Source organism: Leptodactylus fuscus, chromosome 2 (assembly GCF_031893055.1).
Source record: "Leptodactylus fuscus isolate aLepFus1 chromosome 2, aLepFus1.hap2, whole genome shotgun sequence".
In the NCBI taxonomy this organism is placed as follows: Eukaryota; Metazoa; Chordata; class Amphibia; order Anura; family Leptodactylidae; genus Leptodactylus; species Leptodactylus fuscus.
Genome location: NC_134266.1, coordinates 96328373 through 96355634, shown reverse-complemented (window position 1 = coordinate 96355634; position 27262 = coordinate 96328373). Strand labels below are relative to the sequence as shown.

The 27262-nt window shown below is 42.9% G+C and overlaps 1 protein-coding gene across 1 annotated transcript; it reads right to left on the bottom strand.

Annotated features, from left to right (window-relative positions):
- Window positions 1-5554: 5554 nt before the first annotated feature.
- LOC142194835 (ADP-ribosylation factor-like protein 8A) lies at window positions 5555-25177 on the bottom strand. Its single transcript, XM_075264214.1, has 7 exons — window positions 24816-25177; window positions 17604-17684; window positions 15510-15583; window positions 13388-13481; window positions 8835-8902; window positions 7884-7954; window positions 5555-6650 (listed from the first exon to the last, which is right to left on the bottom strand). Exons 1-7 carry the CDS (start codon window positions 24936-24938, stop codon window positions 6601-6603), a joined length of 561 nt encoding a protein of 186 aa, XP_075120315.1. The 5' UTR covers window positions 24939-25177; the 3' UTR covers window positions 5555-6600.
- Between the last annotated feature and the right edge of the window lie 2085 nt (window positions 25178-27262).

Sequence of the window (27262 nt, the reverse complement as noted above, 5' to 3'; positions counted from 1 at the left end):
TCGATGCCAACAACCCACAGACGAAGTTGCGGGCAGAAGCTAGTGCTATTAATATTTAGAGCTATTAATATTTTAATAAGTGCACCCAAATACCTTTAGCAGTGTTTTAGGTGATTTCTGGGTTATACTATGAGCTCCTGGCACAGAACGTCACTGTTAAAATTGGTGATGTAGGTGAATATAGATTTTTGGTACACTGAGTAATTTAGAAGGTAGAAGGTATTAGGAGGAGGGAGGTGTATGGGCTTTAGCTTAGATTAGAGATATCAATTTATCCCGAACAACCCCTTTAATGTTTGCGGCCCAAACTCTCCTTCATAATAGTGCCATTTATTATTCTGTACAATGTACTGGGAAGCTGGAAAAATATTTAAAATAGGATAGAATTGGAAAAAAAATGCCTCTCTGCGACTTTCTTACGGGCTTCATTTTTATGGGCCTAGTCTGGAGAGAGGTGTCGCGAGGCGGACGCCGCGGCTGAATTAGCCACAGAAACTGTCTGAAGAAAGGGCAGCTCACTTCTTTTTTGCGTGAGCGGGAGCAAACCGCTAGTGGTTTATATAGACCTCTATTGTGAGGGGGCGGATTTTGAGGTGGATTTGGCATCAAAATCCGCCCTCTCTTGCCCCGTGTGAACTAGCCCTTAGTTTTAATATTTAAACAGTATATCCCAACCAGTGCACGCGCAAAGATGGTAGGGAGGCATTCACTAGAAGCACTCCAGGAAATCCCAGAGACTCCCACCCAAGTCCCCCAGCTCAGATACAGAATAAAGTACAATGCTAAAACATTATTTATAAAGCTTCTCTCCCTTTTGTACGATGGGCCACTCCTCGGTCACCAAGGAATGTGGAGGGTGCTTTCCTGAAGGACTAGCTAGTGGTGTAGGTTTCAAGTCCCATTAATGACATAATTTGATGGCCGCCTCAAGACCATTGGCTATCACTTTGGAACCATTGTGAGAGATAAGAAGACACACAGGAAATCCCCATTTATACTAAATGCCATGATCACGCAAAATTGTAGTGAGTGTTGCAAATGCTCATCCGTGAACCACAGTAGCAGCCGACAAATCCACAAATATCCTTAAAGCGGTCCTACAATTCAGGATTCTTGACTACTGCCATTATTTTCTCTTTGGTGTGGTAGAAATATACTACAAAAAAGCAATTATGTCACGTGGGACTTCTGTTGGCAAATAATTGGGCTTGGGTAGCCTATGAGCCCTATCAATCAGTAAGTCCTGAGAGTTTGCAACAGGTAAGAGTAGTGTGAAGTAATGTGTTACGAAGGGCACAATTTCGTCACCTTTCACTGATTCCGGAATTCCACAAAATCGCACATTATTACGGCGAGACCAGTCCTTTATAACAGCCAGTTTTAACTTCAAAGCCCCCGCCACTTCTTTCATTTCAATAAAAACATCCACTAACTGATTTTGAGCCGTTCAGTTAGGCCATTTTGTTTTATAAATGAGAAGTACGGTCCCCAGGGAGTGTAGTTCAGATTGCAAAGTCCCGATAAGGTGTTTCAGCTCAGTTTGTATAGCTGACTTTAAATCCGCAAATAGGGCTTTCATTACTGCCTCAGAGATGGGTTAAGAGGAATTGGCTGCCACTATGCTCGAGGAAGAGTGAGTGAGAAGGCCGTAAGGACAAAGGGTAGCTGACAAGGATGGCGCCATAATTGAAAACAAGACAGGTGATGCAGGTAGGGGAGGGTGACTAGGTGAGTCCTCCAACGCATGGGATGCCGGACTACTGGCTGACGAGGGTAGTAATGAAATGCATTGGGAGTTTGCTGTACGACACTCACCGATGCCTTCTCCAGTCTAGCTGCTAAGGCCCTCTGCGCAGATGGAGTAGTGAGGTATACTCCATCTTGGATACCATCCCACTTAGCTGTAGGAAAGATTCAATGGGCTTTTCTTCTTCCTACTGTGAACCATTGCAGTCAGGGTGATGCCAGGAGAATCTGTGCCGGTTTTGTATCTGGTGAGTATGCTGTGAGCTGGTGTGAGCTGCTATTATGACCAGTGAGCAATGGAGCCTAAAGACTACACGTCCTTCTCCATGCGCCACAGGCCACGCCCCCTTTCCCCCTGCTTTTTCTTCTTTAAAGGGGTTGTCCCATCTCAAGGATCCTATCTATATTGCTTTAGAAACTCTGCTTTGTTTGCCTCGTATGTGAAGTTATTCCTCTCATTGTTTACACTGTGTTGCTATAACCACGGACCTGGGAGATAGGACAAGTGACGTCACTTACTCAGTGCCAGCATGACAGTCAGCTCAGCTAATTGCACTTTGCTGAAAAAGCAGAGTCTGTTATTTTTCTATCTAAACAAAAAGATAACACAGAGTTTGTTCGGTACAAGAATCTGCAGATTATCTGACCTGCAGAAGTGTTGTTTGTCCTGTTCAGCAGGAGGAAGGGGGAAGGGAGAGAAATACAGAAAGTGAGAAGCAGACTCTGCATGCAGCCTGGCTGAATGACTGACATGGGAGAACCTCTTTAACCTCTTTTGAATATGAAAGTGACGTTTTAGTAATTTTATTTACATCTCCCAATGTTAATTAAATCTATGAAATGACTGTGGGGTTAAAATGCTCACTATGTCCCTTGATAAATTCTGTGTGGGGTGTAGATCACAAAATAAGGTCACTTTTCAGAGGATTTCCATTGCATTGGTACTCTAGGGGCTCTACAAATGAGACATGGCACCTGAAAACTTTTCCAGTAAAATCTTCTTTTCCAACGTCCATTGACACTCCTTCCTTTTCTGGTGCTGCCGTGTGCTCAAACATTAGTTTACACCTACGGCTGGGTTCACACAATGTGTTTTGGCTCGTAATGTGGCACGTAGACGGTGCGGGAGCTTTTGTGGGCCGTATACGCTCCCATTGATTTCAATGGGAGCCGGGACCATATACGCGGCGCTATTTTGTGGCCGTGATTTTGCGGCAGCCGCAAAATAGCGCCGCGTATACAGTCCCGGCTCCCATTGAAATCAATGGGAGCGTATATGGCCCTCAAAAGCTCCCGCGCCGTCTACGTGCCACATTACGAGCCAAAATACATTGTGTGAACCCAGCCTACATGTGGGGTATTTCTGTGCTCTGGACAAATTGCAAAACAAATTGTGAGATGCATTTTCCCCTTTAACCCTTTGCGAATGTGGTAATTTTAGGGCTAGTGAAAGAAAAATGAAATGTCTAAATTTCACATTCATATTGTGAATTATTACATATTACTGTGAACTGCTTAAAGGGTCAACAAACTTCCCAAATGCTATTTAGAATTATTTGAGGGGTGCAGTTTTGAAAATGGGGTAATTTATGAGGGTTTCTAATAGATAGGCCTTTATAATCCTCTTCAGAACTGAATTTGTCCCTAAAAGATTAGTTTGGGAAATTTTTAAGTAATTCTGGAAAATCAGTGTTACCCCTCATTCACATCTGCGTTTGGTAATCTGTTCGGGAAGTCCGCATGGGGACCCCCCCCAACGGAATACCAAACGCATTGGCAAGCGGTGTGCTGTAAAAGCACACGGACCCCTTAGACCAGGGGTCAGCAACCCCTGGCACGCGTGCCAAGAGTGGCACGCGAGGCATATTTTGCTGGCACGGCAGCCAGCCTGCAACTTTCATACACAAAATTGAGAGAGAGAGCGTCCCTTCAGTGCTCTGCTAGAGCTGAGGTGTAGGACACGCCCCCTTCTCTCACTGCCCACCAATCAGTGGTGAGCCTCTCACTGCACAGGATAAGGGCTCCCTGGACCTGCTGCTACACGTGAGGAGCTCCTGCCGTCTGCAGCCCTGAGGAGGAGAGGAAGCTCCGGTGAGTAAAGTGAAAGTAAAAACACTAGGTACATGTGTGTTACTAACCATTCTTATTACTGTCAGGCATTTGGTTTTATTAATTTAGTTTTAGTAACTCCATGTGCCTCACATTAATAGCAGTTAACCCCATCATGTCCCTCACATTAACGCCTGTGTGGCTCACATAAGGCTGTATTCACACTGAGTAACGCTGGCGTTTTTTGTGCTTATTTTTGCACATAGCGCCGTGTTAACGCCGCGTGTACACCACGTTAACGCGGCGCTATTCTGCGGTGGCGTTGACCGGCGTTAATGCGGCGCTACGCGGCGCTATGTGCAAAAATAAGCACAAAAAACGCCAGCGTTACTCAGTGTGAATACAGCCCAAGGGTTACGGATATGTGAGACATATGGGGGTACTAATGAAGGACCTATATAATGAAGATATTCACTTATTACCTCCATATGTCTCACATAACAGTGTCAATTATGTAAAGCACACAGGGGGTTAATGTGCGGAACATGATGGGGTTAATTGCTATTAATATGAGGTACATTGAGTTGTAACCTGCAATGCACATGACCAGACTCTTTATCTACAACTGTGGATATAAGTACAGACCTATATATTTCAATTGACCCATATATACAGCCATTGTTTTTGTGGCTGTGTATCTGGGCCAAATTGAAGAGCTGAAAACTATGGAGCAGGTCCTATATGTGTCCTATACATCCCCTATATCTGTCTGCATTTGCAGCCCTGTCAATTCATTTTTAACATATAGGTCAGTGAAAACCACATCCATGCCACTTGTATGCAGGAGGCGTAAGGCTGAGACCCCACATTGCAGAAATGCAGTGTTTTTGTTGCAGATTTTGATGCAGTTTATTTCAACCAAAGCTAAAAATGGCTACAGAAGGAATGGGAAATGTATAGGAAGCTTCTTATACGTCTCCCTTCTGCTCAATCCACTCCTGGCTTAGGCTCAGAAAAACACAGCAAAATATGTAACAAAAAAAGCTGTGTTCCCTGTGCCTCAGCCTTAGGCTAAAGCCCCACGTTGCAGAAACAGCTTTTTTTCATTGCAGATTTTGCTTTTTCTTTTTAGCCGAAGCCAGGAGTAGATTGAGCAGGAGGGAGACATATAAGAAGCTTCCTATATATTTCCCGTTCCTTTTCTAGCCATTCTTGGCTTGGACGGAAAAAAAAAACGCAGCTAAATCTGCAATAAAAAAAAGCTGCATTTTTGTAATGTGGGGCCTCAGCCTTAGTGTGATTCTATTGGGTGGTGACACTGTAACTAGATGCAATTTTAGCCAAATCTAGTTCCTGGGCACCAGTGCGGTCACTTTGTTGAAAGTGTGACCCCAATTAATTCCTGGCTGGGGTTTTGTTGTTACTGCACCGCCAGGAACCAAAAGTGACTGAAATTAATCTGCGTTTCACTTAGGGAGCGTAAACACTACCGTCTGTGTCCAACAGCTAGTGTCCGCTGCTAATGTCTGTTCAAAATCTTGTGCGGACATTAGCAGCGGACACTAGCTGTGTCTGTGACATTTTGTATTGATTTAAATGGACATCGGGTGCGTTCGTTTACTGTACATGGGTGTCCTTAAGTGTCCGTTCCCAAAGATGTCCGACTTTTCAAGCGGACAGCAAAAACCTTACATCAGGCAGCATATTCTGGTGACAGATAAGCTTTAAATGTTAGAATAATACAATAAAAAAGGAGAAGTTTCAATGTTGACAAAGTTATTAATTTATTAGACAGCAAAAAATAAAATATACACAAGAAACAGACTTCAAAAAACAAAAAATCTTTGTAATAAGTAGACTGTATACACAGTGCCAATGATGGCACTGACTAGGATATGGCAAATTGTTCTGAATATCTATTATTAACAAACATTTGCTGTAGTCATAGACATGAGCAGCACTTGAAATACTCATACATAAAGAATGCAGCTTTTCTGTATTTCTACATGAGACAAGTACTTCATTAAAGATGCATTTTCTTATAACAGGTGGTGAGCACCTCGATTAAAATCATCCAAAACCTTTTGAAACAATACTAAGTCATCTTATAAAATAAGTTCACGCAGAAAAAAATATTGAAAAGGTTTGATCCACCTTTTGTTTCCACTCCTTAAGATGGCTGACATATCTTCAGGTGAAGATACTGGGTCGAGGAGAACACAGGCCATTAATACCTATATATTTTGTCTTTTATAGCAGGTTTATATAAATAGTCTAGAAAAATGGCCCATTTTTTTCGGTTACATTTCTGTTGTGAACTGAGACATTAGTTTAGACAAACCAGTCTGCGTACTATTATATGATATTTCATACATACATACATATATATATATATATTGACAAGGTGGTCTATATAAATTAATATCGATATGTTATCAGTCAACCAGCAGATAACTAAATTCTTACATTTAAATAAAAACAAATAAAATCAAATTATATACATGTACACGGGGATAGATATATACACACACACTCCAACAACAAGAAAGGGGTATCAAGAGTAATGGCTGAATGAGCTCAGAGGTGGACCATATCTTACAATGGAAGTGAGGACAGTGTAAAAATACCATTAAAATAGAGACGTAAGGAGATGAGAAGAAAGAAGATATACCCAAAAAGAGAAGAAGGAGAAAGAGAGAATTCCAAGGACTTGGACACTTTTCCTTTATCTTAGTATTTGCGGTAAGTCCTAGAAGGAACACATTCTCCAGGATATTTATAGTGGTAGTCAGGGATTTGGTGTTTTCAGCTTCTCCGGGACTTTGAGTGCTGGATAAGCCACTGTAGAGTGATGTCTGGAACAATCATACGAGAAAAATATTACACATACAAGTATATACTGTAGACAATGTAGAACTGGCAAAGCAAACACACAGGATTTAAAGTGCACGTTTCGATACAGTATAAAGGGAGACCCCCCCACCCAACCACACCTGGGCATATTGTTTGAACAGCAGAAGAAAAGAGGAAAGGGGCCATCATACTGAATTCAGAAGGCTCCCATTCACATAAGATCATCTGCCAAATTCTGATGAAATCAACACATTTTACCTAGTGCATCAGTTTTGCATAATGTGTGACACGTCTATGTGAACTATAGACAAGAAAAACTAATACAATACTGTACAAACAAAACCAGAATCTTTACGGACCCCACTAGAGTTAAGATGCACCAGACAGTGTCTTATGGATATGAGGTAGAATATCGAGAGATCAGCATCTGAATAAACGTTTCTATGTTCTCCTTGTGTGCGTGTTATTCCTATGCTGATTCTAATGGCTGTCATGTGCTGTTTGTGTAGAGAAGACCACTGAGGTCTGTGATTTGCTGCAATAGTTCCCTAGAAGATCAGGCCTTCCCCCTTCGGAAATTAAGGGAGTCCAGGGGAGAGACAAATAATGTTTTTTTGATGTTTATGTCCATCTCAACAGAACTATTACATAATGTAAAAAATAAAGTCGTAATCCTCTTTTAGGCTAAGGCCCCACAGGCCGGAAAGAACCGCAGCGTGAACGCATTGCGGATCTTTCTGCAGCGCTTTTAAGAGAAAGTTCACAGAGTTTTCCTCTGCAGACTTTCTCTTAACATTATATCTATGGGAAAGCCGCCGGCGTTTCTGTAGATATAATTGACATGCTGTGATTTGCAAAGCCGCAACGGATTTGCAAATCACAGCGTGTCCGCGCTGCGATTTCTTCCGCAAAGTGGGCATGGGATTCGCATGAATCCCATCCCCTTTGCTTGCACTGTAAAACGCCACGATTTTTCCCGCAGAGTCTCCGCTGCGGGCAAATCATGGCGTTTACGTCCCGTTGGGCCCCGGCCTTAAACTTGAAGTGCTTCTTTGTGTAACACAGGGAACATATGAGGTTGTAAGATTATGTAATTACGGTATATATTATGGCTTGTTATGGGAACACTAAATGTGTACAAGCTGCATGCTGTTTTATGAGGTACATTATATAAGTTATTGTTGTTATATGTTCCCTATTGTAGATCTATTATACTATTGCCTTTTGTTACCCACCAATGTTGTCCTTTTCTTTGCAAGAAATGGAGTAGCAGCAGATCTCCCGATCCTGGATGGCAGAGAGGTTCCTAAACAAATAAAACTGAATGAATATAAGCAGCACCACACCTGTAAAACAGTACATTACACTAAAAGTATCGGACAGAATTAGGGCTGGCCTATTATGACTCAAATCAAAATGAAAAATAATTTGGCATTTTATCCTGATTATGATTATTGAATGATTATTTTAGGACACTCCCCTTTTTACATAGCGTGCCTCCTATTTATATGGCATAACACTCCACTCAATTCCACTGACTGGATATCGTACAGTTAGTGACAAATCCTTTGGCCAATGGAGGTGTGAGACAGGATGACAATGAAAATTCACAGTCATTAATTGAGCTTTCAATTATGATAATTTTCTGTTCAATTGTGTGGGTCCATATTTGATCTACTATTTCCCCTTCTATATTCATTTTAATATGATTTTCTCAATTATCTTTTACATCCAAGCTGAATTTGATTTTGACTAGGACCACCTTCAGCTTGGGCAGGAGAGAGGATGTAAAAGATAATGGAGAAAAACATACTAAAATGAACATAGAGGAGAAAACGGCAGACTAGACAGGGACTACTTCAGACTTCAGCCGTATTACATGCCAGTTCTCTGGGAAGAAAGTGGAACATTTTGATACAAATTAAGACTGTGCGTAAATATGTGCCACTTCTATGACAGTCTTCAGGTGTAGGTGGTTTTGTAAAATCCCTCCATTGTCTGAAAAAGAGACCTAAGCAGTCCCAAAAGCTGCATCTCTTTAGCCAATAACAAAGGTATCCCAGGTATCCTGCTAGCACCCTCTTCCAAATATTGCTGTGGGATACCTTTATTATTGGCTATGCTGTGAACTTTCCTTGGAATAGCTAGTCATGTTAATAATGGACAGCTGTATATGACATACTCACATTCTTTCAATTAATTCCTTCTCATCGAGAGCTCCTGGAATGTCTCTCTTGTTCCCAAGAACAAGGACCTGAAACAAATACATAAACACGGGCTCAAAATTCATCTTTGAGACTGTGATCTTGTAACACAACAGTGATTGACCTATTGTACCAGAATATCCAGAGACACACTCAATACATTACATGTAAATAATTCCTTTCCAGAATCCCCATACTAGCCAATTCACTTCTTTTATACAATGCAGCTGTGGGGAACTCAAATTCCTGGCACCAATAACAGAAACTAGGTGTCATTTATGAACAGAGCAAAGGAACTCTTACACTGTTAACCTGCAGAAATTTCTCCAAATCTCATCCAAATGCAGTGCAGAAAACCCAACGTATCAAGTGACCTGCGCTGCAGAATTTCAATCCACTGCATGTTAGTTACTGCTGTGGGTTTTATCAGTAGTTGCCTGGTGAAAACAGCTGTTTTTGGGGAGGTGAATTACAAAAAGATATGCTGCTAAATTTTCATCAATGCATCTGCTTTATGTAACCCCCCTGCCCTTGGCGTTCTTGAACATGTGTTAGTAGGAAAGGGGATCGCTCACTCTTTACCATTGCAGGGACGCTCATCTGGATTTTCATTGACAAAATACAAGAGTAGTAAATACTGCCTGCACTCTGCAGCCATGAGGAAGGTCATTTCCCCAATTACCTATCCTATATTACGTATCACTTAGGTACTGTTCCATTTCAGGTCCTAGACTAGTTGTTTGACTTTCCTTCATACTCAAGACTAAAGCCTCATGAATACAACAGTAAAAAACATCTGTGTGACGCCAGTTTCTGCAAAAGTTATCACACGGTCACTTTTAGAACACACTGATTCCAATGGAGCAATTTGCATTTCAGTTTTTTTGACAATCTGGTTTGATGGACCGGCAAAATATAGGACATATCTAGAGACGAGCGAGTACTATTGGAAACTGCCGTTTCGAATAGCACGCTCCCATAGGAATGAATGGACGCATCCGGAACGCTTAACCCCCTGCGTGCCAGCCGCTCCCATTCATTCCTATGGGAGGGTGCTATTCGAAACGGCAGTTTCGAAAAGTCATTGCTCATCTCTAGACATATACTAATTTTGTCTGTTTTCACAGATCTTTCAATAGACTTAAAGGGGCTCTATCACTAGGAAAAGTCATGTATAACTAATCACATCCTTGCATAGCCCTTAGAAAGTCTATTTCACACCTACCTTTTGTATGTAGATTGCTTCAGTGGTTTCTGAATAAGTCCGTTTTTATTCATATGCTAATTAGACTAGTGCACGATAGATGGTGCACACCTCTCTCTGCAGTTTCCTATGGGAGGCTGCTGCTGCTGACGACTCAGCTTCCTGTTTGCTTCACACACACATATAGAAGATAATGGGAGAGAGGAGGCTGCTGGGAAATTCCTGAGCTGGCTGGAGGCTCATTAGCATATGAATAAAAACAGACTTATTCAGAAACCACTGAGGCAATCTACATACAAAAGGTAGGTGTGGAATAGCCTTTCTAAAGCCTATGCAACCATGTGATTAGATAAAAATGACTTTTCCCAGTGATAGAGCCCCTTTAAAGGGATTGTGCAGAAAAAATGGACACCCTTTTTAACTTTTAAATCAGCCAGGGGCCTTGCAAAAATTTTTATTAATTCATATTCACATGTCACCAATGAACCCACGCGTCCTGCTGAACAGTTGTCTTCTGGAGTTCCATTGAAGCAGCCGATTGGCCTCAGCGGTCATGTGAGACTGAGGTCAATCAGCAGCTTCAACAGAGCTCTGGAAAAGACCCGGCAGAAGCTGCCACAGCTGTTATTATGGAAACAGGGGTCTCTACTGTAAATGGGATACTATAGTATAAAGCCAGTGATTGGGACTAGCCAAAGAGTAGAGGGTCACCTTAAATTCAGATGAACATTATATCTTGCAACCTGCTGAATAGCATTTCTATGTGGATATATGTGTCCATAGGAGAAATTGTATTGAGTATGATTGAATGCATTAAAGGGGTTGGCCACTAACAGTCTGTATTGTGTAGCATAAAGATAAATAATAAACTTTCTCATAGACATTCATTTTCAATTCTACTTCTGTCTCTTTATTTTTGAAGCCATGTCCCCCGCTTACTTGGCTCTGCTCTCTGACACTCCTCCTCTGACCACTGAGCTCGTGACATGGAGGGGCATGTGACACAGCTTGACCATGTCACGTGTCTGTGCCTGCTCTGCTCTTCTGCCTGGTCTTTCAGTACTCAGCAAGGACCTTATGATGTCACAGTCACATGACTCTCTAGTCTTGTTACTGGGTAGGCGTGTCTGTGATTGCAATAAGGTCCTTGAACAATGTAGAAAAGTTGTATCCCATTGCAGTGGAGGAACATCCAGAGATGTGAGGTGCCTGGTGTACTGTGGGGATGTGAAAGATGTGGGGTTTATTGTGTAGTGTGGGTGAGATGTAGGGTTCATGGTGTACTGTGGAGGGGAGGACAAATCTGGGGGAGAGATCTGGGCTGCATTGTGTAGTGGAGCTGAGAGATGTAGGTGCATGGTGTACTGTGCAGGGGGGGGGGGGGGGTTAGATCTCAGGTGCATGGTGTACTATGGATTAGAGCTGTAGGGTGCATGTTGTAGTGTGGAGGTGAAGAGATGTGGGGTGCATTGTATAATGTGGAGGAGATGTGGGGTGCATTGTCTAATGGGAAGAGATATGGGGTGCACAGTGTACTGGGGGGAGATTTGGGGTGCATTGTGTAGTGGGGGTGAGAGATGTAGGGTGCATGGAGTACTGTGGGGGGGAGATCTTGGGTGCATGGTGTACTATGGTGTAAGAGTTGTTGGGTGCATGTGATAGTGTGGAGGTGGAGAGATGTGGGGTGCATTGTATAATGTGGGGTGTAGTGTGTACTGTGGGGGGAAAGATGTGGGGTGCATGGTGTACTATGGAGGAAAGATGTGAAGTGCATAGTAGAGAGGCACGTGGAGAGCTGGGGGGTGGTTGTGTGTGCTCCTTGCACTGAAGGTACATTCAGGAAGGGGGGGTTTGGCGATGCACAAGAGGCTCATGAAGAATGGAGGAATCTTTCATATCTGTGTTAGGTTTGCATGAGAGGCAATGTGAATGGCTGTATCAGATAGGGATTGACATCATCATCACATGTTACCCTTTACCTATGAAGTCATAAATATAGGCCAATTTTAAGGAATACTATTAAAAGTTATGTTTTAGAAGTGTTTACTCCTACAGTGATTTAGTCTATACGTGAGTAACTACCCGTCAGTGACAACTATTTGGAGTGTTATGAGCTGTGGAGTGCTTATTAACACTATGGGGGTGCACTAGAAAGGTATAGAATGCTTGTCTGGGGGTGCACAGGAAATATATGGCTATTGGTGAAATAACTGCTAGCAGTGCGGGGGTAGACTTACAGGGGCTCTCTGCGATAAGTTATCCCCTCCCCTGTGGGTATCTTGCAAGGGGGTCATAAAAATTTGAACTTTTCTCTGGAATTTGGACTGGTGAGGACCTGGTCCTTCTGGAGTAGGGGATTTAGCCATTTTACTGTGAGCTGGCTAAATACTACTTCAGTTCAGATCCTGACCACTAGGGGGTAAAAAGGTCCTGACCAGTAATGTGAAACAGATCACACTGAGGCGGCTAATACTATACGTGATAAGGAGCAGGTCCTTACTGAGTATAGTCACAATCCTATTGTAATCGATGGTGTCCGGTGGCATTTTAATGATTAGTCAATTTGAATTTAGCGCTAAAGAAGGTGTTTTGGGGCTCCATTCAAATTGGATGAATGATAGCGGCCCTCAGTGGCTTTTAGTTTCGCAGGACCCCCTCGGATTCCACCCAGTGATGTGACAGTGACAGCCATTGTGAGCGCATTCTGCTAGCCGGAGGTGCTGAGGTGAATAAAGCTGTGTGATCACATCCTATGTATGAGCAGCTCTGTGATGTTCCTCAGCCTGGAATGTAGGCCAGGAGTTTCACTTTCAGTTTATTGAAGTCCCGCCCACACAGGCCGGCTGAGTTCACACTGCAAAATCTCATTTTAATGGGGAACAGGTAAGATAAATTTCATTTTTACAGCACATTTGTCCTATAACCATCTCTCTGAGTTGCCTGGGGCACAGTGTTTTTTTCAGCTTAAGGGTGGCCAACCCCTTTAAATAAACACGGCCTCTCAAACACCAGTATGTTGCAGAAGAGTTACCATTACATTCCCAACAGATGTCTTAATACTAGCACATCAATCTGGTGGAAATAAAACATTTTTATCAAATGAATACTTCCATTCCCCTATGTGAAGTATCTCCAACTTGAGATTCACTTTAACACCCTCCTCACTTAAAGAATAGGCAAATATTTTGTATTTCTCTCTGAATTTATGGACAGATTTCACATCAAATTCTGGTCAGAATTCATAATTTTGCCAGCAATGCACATAAATGTGTTTTTCATGCCACAGCTATATTGTATAATTGAACATTAGGGGACAGTGACAGAAACTTACCGGAATACCTTGCAGTTGAGCCTTATCCAGTAAATTATGTAGCTCATTTTTTGATGCTTCAATTTTGTCTTGATCCGCTGCATCTACCATGTATCTGTGGAAAATAGTTGATATTGCTACAATAAATGACATCAATCAACACTCTGTATATTATCACCTGTTAGTTTTACATAAAGTTTTTTTAATTTATTTTTTAATCTAAGGTTCTTTATTGTCCTAGGAAAACTGCTTCTAGTTTTGGATATCCAAATCCCCCAAAGCTTCAGGATTGTAAATAGTTTGTGAATACCACATTTCCTCTCAAAAAGTGGCTATATAAGCACAAAGACAAAAAAGCTAGATTTCCTAGTATAGGCCGGGGCCCCACGAATATGCAGTGGCAAAAACTATCACGTATTACAGTATCTGCAAAGTGGATGGATTCTAGCTAATCCCATCCACACACTGCAGAAAAAAATCTGCAGCAGAAATGTTGTGATTTCAAAAACTGTCACATTTTTGTAAATTGCAGCATGTCCTGATGGCGATATATAAGTAAATGAAATAAATAAGTAATTAATAAATAATGTCAATTATACCTATGGAAACAATGGTGTTTCCCATATAGGTATAATGTGAAATTTTTAGCAGCGATTCGAAGTGTGTCTCACGGTACAGATGGCTGGAATCTCCTTCAACCCTCCCGTTGTACAGACGCAGGGTTAGGACACAGGGTCCCATGGGCCCTCACCGGACTGGAATATAGCAGTTATCGTTCTTGGGGATGGCTGTAAGAGCCCTTTTTCCTTTTCATTGTCTGGACCCCAGGAAGTAAATAAGACAAGGGTGTATTGGTTAAGGGTTAACTGCTTATTGTTATATGATCATTTCCTTTTGCTGTACATTCTGGGTAACCCTTGATAATACTTGGACATCCAGAGACTGAGCATTTACCCCTACACCTACAACTTTTCATGTTGTTATGCTGATATAGTTTTTCTAATATCCTATATATAGTTGGAATACACAAGTTTGCACCTGCGTGGCCACTCTCTTTTATGTAGCATATATATTATATGTAATGTAATGTATATGTTACGTTTTTTCTGTTGTTTATTTTCTTTTATATCTACTAAATAAACTTTATAGTTGATTAAGAAGGGGGAAGATAGAAAAATAGATGGCCTATATAAGAAGAGGTGTCTGAATTGCAATTGAACCATATTTGTTTAGTGTCACACCCACATATAGCCAATCATGTGGGCTGGTTATGTAGGCTACTTTGGTCTGCAAAGGGTCAATACCACTATATACGTATTCACATATACACACACTTCATAGCTAGTAAACCAGTAAGGGTCCCTTCACACTGAGTTTTTTGGTGCTGATTTTGACGCTAAATCCACGTCAGAATCCACATGGAAAAAAAGCCTGCCATTGACTTTAATGGGAGGCTTTTTTTCCTTGTAGATTCCGACGCAGATTCAGCGTCACAATCAGCGCCAAAAAATTCAGTGTTAATGGACCCTTAAAGATCAAGTGACTAGCGACTAACTGACTAGTTCTCTTTAATAGTTAAAATTAAAAGGTGAAATCCACATAAAGCTGGAGCTGTAAGGCAGTGCTTGGACTGACTTTACAATTGGATGGCAAGATTACATTGTTATTATACAGGGATGAGTCGATGTCGCACCCTTCTGATGGAATAGTCATCGTATATACTTATCTCATAAGCAAACAGCTTTCCCCATTTGTGCTGCACCGGAAGATGTGGGTTTTCACAAATTAACATGTGATAACTGGTATATTCAGGTATACATTAACACAATATGAATCACTTGTGCTGTATTACAAAAGAAAGAAAAATTCCCTGGGATATATGTGTTTTATGCAAAAAAGCAACACTGTGAATATATCTGAAAAAGGAATTTCATAAAGGCTCATTTATGATAGGGTAACAGCTATCTACTATGACAATACATGCAGCAGCAATGCCAATGTACATGAATAAAGAAGCTATAGTGTGCAGGCTTTTGAAATAGAAGTAACACATCTCTGAAATGTTTTACACATAATTCAGAAAACCAATCGTACATAACTATCAGTGAGATAAATACAACCTGTATGCATTATTTTTACTTACACAATGGCGCTCACACCTCGACAATATCTTTCCCACATGCTTCGGAAACGTGGTTGCCCTCCGATATCCCAGAGCTAAATAAAGGAAAGGATAAAGTGCATGTATGTATTAGTCAAACAGGTATTATTTATAATGTGTGCAGGCTTCAAACTGGAAGGCATCCCATAATTCTTTCGCTGACGGCAGCAACCTCTAGTTTAGCAGCATAAAGCTACATGCACATGACCATAGTGGTTTTTACTGTCCACAAAAACAAATCCATATTCCTTATCCTGCATCTGTATGTCACCCGTCATCACAGATCTGCAAAAAAACTGGTATGGGTCCACGCCGTAAAGACAGACTCCTGCTCCATATATCGTGCATTGTTTATACGGCCTAGAGACCAACACTAAAGACTATGGACATGTATATAGGGCTATAGAAATGACTGGGTCTGTATACTACCTGTAATTATGGATCCAGAAACTATAATCATGTGCATGGGACCTAACTGACTGATAGTAGATTCGAATACTTCGCTCCCATAGGAATGAGTGTTAGCGGCCGGCGCCGCCGGCCGGAGTTTAACACCTTGTTATTCGGCCACTTACATGCATTCCTATGGGAGCGAGGGAATTCAAAACTATTCGTTGAATACTATTCGCTCATCTCTATCTGGGGTCAGGAGACATATGACAACAGAGCAGTATTTTATTCTCTCATAGACATTGAGCCTCTCCTCTATACATTCAGCACTTTTATACCATTACATGTGCATTCTTTTCTTTATGACCATTCCCCTTCTCTTCTGCCAGCACAGTGCCAGGTCAAGTAAGTGCCATGCCTGTCAACTTGCAATAGATTTAATAAATCTTCAAGGCTATACTGGATTTAAATTGGATTACATATTGGATTTAGTAAGATTTTTTTTTAATGCAGACGTATATTAGAGCGACTCTCCAGGATTGTACTGGCATTGTTGTAAAATAAATCATCTCTCCATGTACAGACTTCCTTGGGGGCTCATAGACTTGTGGATATATACAGCAGCCAGCCGGGAGTCAGAGTTTTAAGGAAATAGGAGAGGACAATAGCCTGAACCATTTATAAGACAGGAGGTATGCCTCAGGCATCTCACACACCCTGTAGGCACTCTAGTCAAAACTGTTCTGCTCTAATGGAGCGAAGGCAAAAAGCAGCCAAAAAGCACAGGAAGGCCTGAGGAAAATAAATAACAGGCAGTCATCTTCTGTAGATGCTCACTTACATGTGGACATCTATGGGACAGGCATTGAGATAATCAAGACCTATAAGTACCTGGGTGCGCTCCTCAATAATAAGCTGGACTGGGCTGATCGCCTGGGTGCGCTGCACAGAAAGGGTCACAGCAGACTCTATCTGCTCAGGAGGCTGGGGGCCTTTGGAGTTCAGGGGGCACTTCTTAGGGCCTTTTTCAACTCTGTGGTAGCATCAGCCATCTTCTTCAGAGTGGCCTGCTGGGGGAGTAGCATACCAACCAGGGACAGAAATAGACTTGACAGGCTTATCAGAAGGGCCAGCTCTGTCCTGGGGAGCCCCTTGACCCAGTACAGGTGGTTGGTAACAGAAGGATACTGTCCGTGGTGAGCTCCATGCTGGAGAATAACTCCCATCCCATGTATGAGACTGTGACAGCACTGGGCAGCACTGTCAGTGACCGACTGCTTCACTCCAAGTGTGAGAAGGAGCGCTATTGGAGATCCTCCCAACCACAGTCAGGCTGTATAATCAACATCAGGCTAAGCGAAGATCACTCCGCACAGAGAACTAAATGATCCTGAGTCCTTATCTTTCTTCTTAGTTGCTATGACTCCTAGTATCTTTTCTATCTGCTATGAGCTTGTATGTGTTCTTTCTTGTAATATATTACTGTATTATCCATGCTGCTGTAATACACTGAATTTCCTCATCGTGGGACTATTAAAGGATTATCTTATCTTATCCTATATCCCTTCTAAACTCCAGATGGAATAGTCATTTTGAATGTAGCCAATCTAACATGCAATTTCTTGAACAATTTACAGCTAAAGTGGAAAGATCTTGCTACATAACGTGTAATGTAAGTGGCTTTACCTTGATGGTTACGTTTCCTTTGGTAATTTTCCTCATATTAAAACCAACGGTTGGAATCATGTCTTCATTAAACTGTCCTGACTGTAAAAAAGAGAAAAATAATTGTGAATCATAAAATTCAGAGACGTCAATTGCTGTATTTTTGGCTTATGTAATGCACTTTGATAATTCTAGTCTGTGTCTAGTCATCCATTTATGACTCACAAAATGATAATGTTATTAAAATTGCACCCTGAAGAGAGGTGGCTGCATGTTATGAAGAATTTGGTACAACAAATCCAATGTATGATCGATAAGAAACACTGGAAATGAGGTAACGTTACAAATGTATAGGTTGTAGGCTGACAGGAAAAGTGAAACTTAACCCCCTAATAGACCCATTCAAATTGCAAAAACCCTCCTGAAAATGTCACTTTTTTTATTGAAGATTTTGAATGTATGGCTCAAATAATGTATGGCGGTGGCTTCAAATTTCTAGTCCTCGGGCCTATGGCAAAGCTGACTGCGCATGCCCACCGGCCACAAGAAAATGGTTGCTTACACAGTATTGTAAGCGGCCATTTTACATACATAGCGGCCACAGCAAAAAAGAGCTACGGGAAAACACAGCGGCAACACACTGCGGTTTTTCCAACTGTGCATTTCACGCAAACTCCACAGAGGTTTCCTCTGTGTACTTTCTACTTCCATCATACCTATAGGAGACCGCCAGCATTTCTGTAGGTGTAATAGACATGCTGCAATTTCCAAAACCACAATGGGAGTCAAAGGATTGTCTCAGGAGAGAAACTGATGGCATAACAGCTAGGATGCCGGATCGGGTCCAAATTTTGGGAACTGACTGCTAGAATGTTTGCTGTCATTTAACAGGTAGAACAACTGATGACTCCGAGTTGATGGAAAATTTGCCCTGGTCATGTAATAGACACACAGGTGAATGGCTTGCCACAGCCCTAATACACATACTGTAAGGCTGGGTTAACATTTTCCTGTAGTCTGATATATTTTTCAGTGCGGTTCTTACTGACAAAATACAAGGTTTAACTTTTAGGATTTTTTTCTCAGAAACTAAGCCAAAAAATAGGTGGCATAAACTCCAACTAGACAGTCTGAGGCTCCACATTGCAGAATAGCTGCTTTTTCTGTTGAAGATATTGCAGCATTTTTTGAGCCAAACCCAGGATTGGCTATAAAATTAATGGTAAATATCAAGGAAGCACTTATACGGGGTCGTTCGCATGGCAGAAAATGAATTCTTCCTCATTTTCTGGCCACTGGTTACTGTGGCAGAGTGCCGATGCAGAGTGTCAGAATCTGCCCCCAATTCAGCGTCAAATTCCTATGTGTGAATGGCCCCTGCCTCTTTCTTCTGCTCAATCTACTCCTGGCTTTGGCTCTAATAACTTTAGCAAATTCTGAAAGAAAGAAAAAAAAAAAGGTGCCTCAGGTTTATCAACCAACATCAATCACTGTGGTAAATCTGGAGCATTTTAAAACTGTCAAGTCTAAGTTTGCACTACTAGGCTAACGCCCCAAGTAGTGAAACGCAGCTGAAAAAAAGGAGCAAAAACATTTAGCTTTTCCTGCATTTTTTCTTCCCCTATTAAAACTATAGGGAAAATGTACATACAAAAAATACAGTTTTGGTATTCACTGGTTCAAATTTACTAGACAATTTAAGGCAGATTTGTTGCAAACCATAAAATTGAAGACGTGTGACGTGTATCAAATTTGTTTTAGTTTTTGGGAGAAACAACCAAGAAATAATACAGTGTAGAGTTATAACAGTCATGATTATAACAGCTAACTGGGTCCAGAAGCCAGAGGGACTCACAGATCACCCTCAACACACCAGGATAAACGTATTTGATCTCCTTTCTGATTTGCTTTGATGGCTAGCAGACTGTCCACTGTAAATTTATAACCCCTGCCCTCTGATAAAATGGATTGAGAAGATTTATGATGCACAGCATCTCTCGGTCAGAAAGGATAAGATTAACCAATGACTGGCAGAAATAGTAGCTGAACAGCAGCATATAGTCAATGAGAGACTCTATGGGTGAAATATGGCACAAAAGGGGAATGACTACTATTTTTTTCCCTATCAGTATGTCTTTGTAGAATGGGAGGAAATCCATGCAAACATGGGGAGAACATACAAACTCCTTGCAGATGTTATTCCTGGCTGGATATGAACCCAGGATTCCAGCGCTGCAAGGCTGCAGTGCTAACCACTGAGCCACCGCATCACCCTGATGGAAGGCTTGTTTGTGCAGACAACCCTAGATTAACCCATTTATGCCTCGACTTCCATTATTACAACTCAAAAAATACAACCTCAGGCTTAAATGGGTTAAATAACCTATTCTAAGGACAGGTCAAAAATTTTAAAAGGCTGAATAACATTTAAACTAAATTAATTCTCAAAGTGATGTTAAAAAGTGCAAATATTTGGCTCATACCTATGTCTGCTAGACTACATCAGTGCAATAAGGCAAGGTGTGCTCTCCTCGCATGGGATAGCAGACTAAAGCTCATCAAAATAGGCAAACTGAGAGGCTGACATAATGGGTGTCACTGGGTGCTGAGCTCTGGACATTCTGCTGGTATAAGGGACCCAAATCTTTAGACAAATTCCCTTTAAAACATGTAGGGCTTACAATAATTCTGGCATAATTTCCTAAATATCTCCTTTACATCAACTAGAGGTGAAAAAAAGAAAAAAAAATCATACTTATCTGTGCCTGATGCTCTGGTGTCCGTCCAGTGCGGTCCAGTCCTGTTGCTCAAAGTGAAACCCCTGACCAACTTTGAGGTCCCGGATCCCTTCCATGAAGCTGCTGACTGGCCTCAGTGGTCCAGGATCAGGGTCAATCAGCGGCCTCATGAAGAATCCCCCAGGACATCACAGATAGTGGCCCCATCGGTCAAGTGCGGAGGGAAACTTCCGCCCAAAGACAATAATGGACCAGCAGGACTGGACCGCGCTGGGAGGTACTGGAGCACCGGAGAAAGGAGAACATGATTGATTTATTTTTTCACCTCCCCAGTCTATTTAAAATATTAACTGTTTGCCTATACAAGCCATTCAAAAGAGTGAATACCTGCTACTACTGCATTACAGAGAAAAATACAGTGATAAACAGCCTACCTATTAAGTCTTATACAAATGAGGCAGTTGGAGCACTAGGGGCGGGCCTTTAGTTCTGGGAGTACTGACCTTGCTGGGAAGGTAGGATGGAAGATCTCATTGCAGTGGGAGGATCATCTCTCAGTGCAAGGGGTGACGCTGGCAGGAGGTGAACAGAAAAAGCAGAGCCACAGGCAAATGAAGGCCGACCCCCAGTGCACCAACTGCCTTATTTCTGGAAGATTCTCAAAATTGTTTTTCAAAAAATCTACAGAGTGTTTCAGTGTATTGTGCTCTGTAACACAGTGGTAACAAACAGTTAAATATGAGCAAGGGCTAAATATACTGTAATAGAGGCATAATAAACAGGGCTGTGAAATACCTACAGTATGTACATGTAATGGATGTACAAGGGTGTATTCAGAAATAGTAGTCATATGACAATGGCAATCTACAATACTTAGTACGGTACTATGGATAGCATGTCTTCTATTGCTGTACAATTTACCTGTAAGTTTGAAGCCACAAAGGGCCCGGAGAGAAAGCTGCAAGTGGGCTGCAGCAAAAACCACTCCATTTTGGCTTCTTTTTGCTGCGGTGACTCACATGAGAACATACTGCTGTGGAAATACTTAGACCTCAGCCTAAAGATACATGACAGTTACATGAAGTTGCAGTCTAAAGTTTAGCCTTTTGATGTGTGAAGACCTGAATAACTGGATTTGGCCCAACACCCCACCCATCTGTCCATATGATGTTTTCAATGTATATGAAAGGGAAGCCATGGGAACTTAAGTCCCCTGGGGCGTTCCCGACAGTCCATCAGCAGACATCTTACTACAGCTTATATTACAGTTTGTTGGAAGAGAGGCCTGCATCTGCTGCCATCTTGTAGCCTTATTTTCTGACTGTGTTTCTATATATATGTACATCTTAGCAAACATCTAGTACATATGTGTAACTTCACTACAGATAAAACATCTTCTGTAATGTACATATCAGGGGTGGATGTCAGCAGAAACTGAGGGTCAACTAGAAGAGGTTTGGATTTCATAGAATGAGCAGTGCAGCTCCAGCATGTCAACATTACAGGGAAGCGTACTGCCCCACAACATCTGATGCTAAGGATAGGCCATCAATATTAAAATCTGGAAAATCCCTATAGGAACAGCTCTCACTCTGGAGGTTGAGCATCAACCATATCATTACATGGTAACCCATTTATTTCCATCGTCTGTTCCCCTGGGTATCATTGTCGTGGGAGCTGCTTTAGTAATAAGTGTCCTTCATTAAAGTGAAACTCCAAGAAAAAAAAGCATGGATCACATGTACAAGGAAGTATTTGTATGCAAATTCCCTGTAGCCTTCTCCTTAGTCAATATAAGCAAAAGCTATTTTTGTACACTATGATACAACTGCAACTTTAGGGCCACCTAACTTCCTAGAGTTATGGAAGTTATCCCCCGGAGTACAAGTACAACAGGATAAAAACCCAGTGACTCGGGCAACTACAGCATAGAAAAAAAATCAGAAAAACAGGCTTCAACAGAAACTGTCAATGAGTTGCTTTAGTGGGGAACATTCATTGGGAGGCGGGAATACAAAACATTGGGGCAGTTTTACTAAGACTGGTGTGCAGTAAACCAGTTTTAATCATCTGTTTAGCCAGAGTCACATGAGCCACAATTATTAAAAGGCCCACCTCTCCAAGGCCTACATCTCTAAGGCTCCGTTCTCACGGAGTAACGCGCCGCTCATTTAGTCACGTAAACACATGTCAGAGCGAGGCGCTTCAAAACAGATCCCATTGACTTCAATGGGTGCTGGCTTACATGCGCTACACATTGAGGGTTACAAAGCCTCCCATTGATTTCAATATGTAGCGTGCATAAACCGGCACCCATTGAAGTCAATGGAATCTGTTTTGAAGCGCCTCACTCTAACACGTGTTTACGTGTCTAAATGAGCGGCGCGTTACCCCATGAGAACGGAGCCCAAGGCCCACATCTCTAAGACCCACAACTCCAAGGCCCACATCTCCAAGGCCCACATCCCTTCACCCTTCCCACTCTGCCACACCCATTCTTTTCCTGAGAAGGTGTGTGCAGTGTAAAGATGATAAAAAATAAGTGCTACAATTTTTGGTGCAAATTGCAGTGTGCCAAACATCACACCATTTCTACAGCAGAATTCCCCAATGGGTTCTCATTCTCAATTGTCCTAATATATCTTAATCTTTAATATACTACCTTTATTCCTACCTATTACTATATTACCAAATACTCCCCCAATATCTCCTGAAATATAATGCTCTGTAGGTAACAGAACTATCACTCCTGAATGCTTTTGGGGTTTTTTTTAATTGAAAAGACCTTATTTTTTTCCTGCTGAAATCAATTCCTCGTCTTAAAAAACTTTTTTTTTTTTCATTTGCCAAACTCCTGAATGTTTTTTGTTTGTTTTTTTTCTACTGAAAAGACCTTATTTTTTTTCCTGCTGAGATCAATTCCTCTTCTTAAAAAACAGTTGTTTTTTTTTTTTTCATTTGCCAAATTCCACTCTAGAGCAAGAGATATTCTCTTCAATCACTTTATAGAAGGGTCCTTAGCAAAGAAACCTCCTCTATACCGTCCATATACCCTAAGACAAGAATAGCGACGGGACTTGACCAAAGTGGAAAACCGTTGGGATTGAGGCTACATGTTGTTGAAAAGCTGTGTTTTTTATTGCAGAGCCAAAGCCAGGAGTGGATTAAAGGGATTATATCATTGGAATTTTACATTTTTAACTAAACCTATCTTCATGTAGCCTTTAGAAAGGCTATTGTAGACATACTTTTTGTTTTTGGATCGTTGCAGCCAATTTCAAGAAAAACTCATTCTCTTCTTATGCAAGTCAGTTTTCTGGGAGCACAGGGGGTGTTCCCCCTATGCTCTGAGCACCCCCCGCGTCATCATCCTGGACCTGCAACGCCGACCCCTTCCTGCTTGCTGTTCACTCCTCCCAAGATGGCGTCCACAGCAAGCACTGTACACTCAGACCCAAAGCTGAAGTGGCTGAGAGTACAGTACATGCGTAATATTTAATTTGCGCCGATGGGACAAGAAGGGAAAGCAGAGGAGAAGGAGTGAATAGCAAGCAAGAAGGGGGTGGCGATGTAGGTCCAGGATGATGACGCAAGGGTGCTCGCAGCATCGGTGGAACGCCCCCTGTGCTCCCAGAAGACTGATTTACAGTATATAAGAAGAAAATGGTTTTTTCGTGAAAACACCTACAACAATCAGGAAACAAAAGGTATGGATACAATAGCCTTTCTAAAGGCTACGTGAAGATAAGTTATAAGCTTAGTTAAAAATGTAAAATCCCAATGATAGATACTAGAGATGAGCAAGTATATTTGATCGAATACATCCGCCGCATAGTTCTTGGAGTAAAAAAGCGCTAGGGAAGGTGGGAGGGGCATTTAATTTTTTTCTGCCCCTCCCACCTTCCCTGGCGCTTTTTTATACCAAGAATTATGCGGCGGAGGTATTTTCTATTGAATATAGTCGCTCATCTCTAATAGACACCCTTTAAGTACAAGGGAGATCTAGAAGGGAACCCATTATATTTCCCATTCCTTTTTTAGCCACAATAAGTATCTGATCTGCAGATTCACTCCATGTAAGGGAACAGGTAAGTGGATGAAGTGCAACACGCAGCTGATGGATATCTATGTATGACACATACATGTGGATCGTATAATGCAGGGTATAGGTGATACTTTGCCATATTCCTCCCCTTGTAGGTAAGGATGTGCTAGGAGCTGGGCCTCTCCCTCTCTGGCCTACTAGCCCCCTCCATCTCCTCCTCTAGTCTGTATTATAAAGGCTGATAAGAGCATCTGCAGCTCCTGCTATGGCCCAGCAGCACACACCACTCTGCTATACAACAAAATGGCTGCAGTGCATCCCAATGATGTACCCAGATATAGCAGGCCCATTCTCCACATAGCAGCCACCTATACAGCACCAGGGCAGGGGTTGTGTCTGCCATCACCCCCTCCCCATATGCTAGCAGGCCTGACTTTGCCCAGCTCTCACCGCAATCACGTTGACAAAGGTGGTCTTCCCGGAGTACTGCAGCCCCACCAGGGTGAGCTCCATCTCCTCCTTCCAGAATAAAGCCTTGAACCAGTCCAATAGCTTGTTAAAGAGGGCCAACATGATTGTAGCAGTGCTGGGAGGGCAGGACACGATCCAGACCCCGCGAGCGGCCCGAGGCGAGCTGTGCAGCGTCCTCACTGACTCCGTACGGTGCCAAGTGTCTTCACCCCGGCAGTGATGGGCAGCGAGGACGGCTGGCGCAGCCAGAGGTGGTACAATACCCGGAGCCTAGGTAGCGCTGATCATATATGGGTGGGGCGATGAGCGGTACCCATCCCTGCCCCCTCCTCCCTCCTCACAGACAAAAGGAGGATGAGAGAGCTGATGGCGCCTCCTCCTCACTGCCTTCCTGCTGCCCTCTGGCTTGGAGGAATCACCAGAGGAACTGGGATGAGATCAGGCGATGACTGCAAACGTCTGTCTGACGGCAGATATGAGAGGAGGTGTCCTTGTAGCCTGCAGAGATCACCTTCTAGTAGCCTGGACAGTGTAATGGTCGCCCAGGACCAGTGACCGATCCAGCAGTGGTGTATGACAGGATCGCACACTTTATCCTATCACCTTCTAATAGCCTGCATAGTATAATGGTCGCCCAGTACCAGTGGTGGATCCAGCAGTGGTGTATGTCAGGATCACACACTATCCTATCACCTTCTAGTAGCCTGCACAGTATGGTTGCCCAGGACCAGTGGTGGATCCAGCAGTGGTGTATGACAGGATCACACACTTTATCCCATCACCTTCTAGTGGCCTGCATAGTGTAATGGTCGCCCAGGACCAGTGGTGGATCCAGTAGTGGTGTATGTCAGGATCGTGCACTTTATTCCATCACCTTCTAGTGGCCTGCACAGTATGGTTGCCCAGGACCAGTGGTGGATCCAGCAGTGGTGTATGACAGGATCACACACTTTATCCCATCACCTTCTAGTGGCCTGCATAGTGTAATGGTCGCCCAGGACCAGTGGTGGATCCAGTAGTGGTGTATGTCAGGATCGTGCACTTTATTCCATCACCTTGTAGTAGCCTGCACAGTGTAATGGTCGCCCAGGACCAGTGGTGGATCCAGTAGTGGTGTATGACAGGATCGTGCACTTTATTCCATCACCTTGTAGTAGCCTGCACAGTGTAATGGTCGCCCAGGACCAGTGGTGGATCCAGTAGTGGTGTATGTCAGGATCGTGCACTTTATTCCATCACCTTGTAGTAGCCTGCACAGTGTAATGGTCGCCCAGGACCAGTGGTGGATCCAGTAGTGGTGTATGACAGGATCGTGCACTTTATTCCATCACCTTGTAGTAGCCTGCACAGTGTAATGGTTGCCCAGGACCAGTGGTGGATCCAGTAGTGGTGTATGACAGGATCGCACACTATCCTATCACCTTCTAGTAGCCTGCACAGTATGGTTGCCCAGGACCAGTGGTGGATCCAGCAGTGGTGTATGACAGGATCACACACTATCCTATCACCTTCTAGTAGCCTGCACAGTATGGTTGCCCAGGACCAGTGGTGGATCCAGCAGTGGTGTATGACAGGATCACACACTTTATCCCATCACCTTCTAGTGGCCTGCATAGTGTAATGGTCGCCCAGGACCAGTGGTGGATCCAGTAGTGGTGTATGACAGGATCACACACTATCCTATCACCTTCTAGTAGCCTGCACAGTATGGTTGCCCAGGACCAGTGGTGGATCCAGCAGTGGTGTATGACAGGATCACACACTTTATCCCATCACCTTCTAGTGGCCTGCATAGTGTAATGGTCGCCCAGGACCAGTGGTGGATCCAGTAGTGGTGTATGACAGGATCACACACTTTATCCCATCACCTTCTAGTGGCCTGCATAGTGTAATGGTCGCCCAGGACCAGTGGTGGATCCAGTAGTGGTGTATGACAGGATCGTGCACTTTATTCCATCACCTTGTAGTAGCCTGCACAGTGTAATGGTTGCCCAGGACCAGTGGTGGATCCAGTAGCGGTGTATGACAGGATCGTGCACTTTATTCCATCACCTTGTAGTAGCCTGCACAGTGTAATGGTTGCCCAGGACCAGTGGTGGATCCAGTAGTGGTGTATGACAGGATCGCACACTTTATCCCATCACCTTCTAGTGGCCTGCATAGTGTAATGGTCGCCCAGGACCAGTGGTGGATCCAGTAGTGGTGTATGACAGGATCGTGCACTTTATTCCATCACCTTGTAGTAGCCTGCACAGTGTAATGGTTGCCCAGGACCAGTGGTGGATCCAGTAGCGGTGTATGACAGGATCGTGCACTTTATTCCATCACCTTGTAGTAGCCTGCACAGTGTAATGGTTGCCCAGGACCAGTGGTGGATCCAGTAGTGGTGTATGACAGGATCGCACACTTTATCCCATCACCTTCTA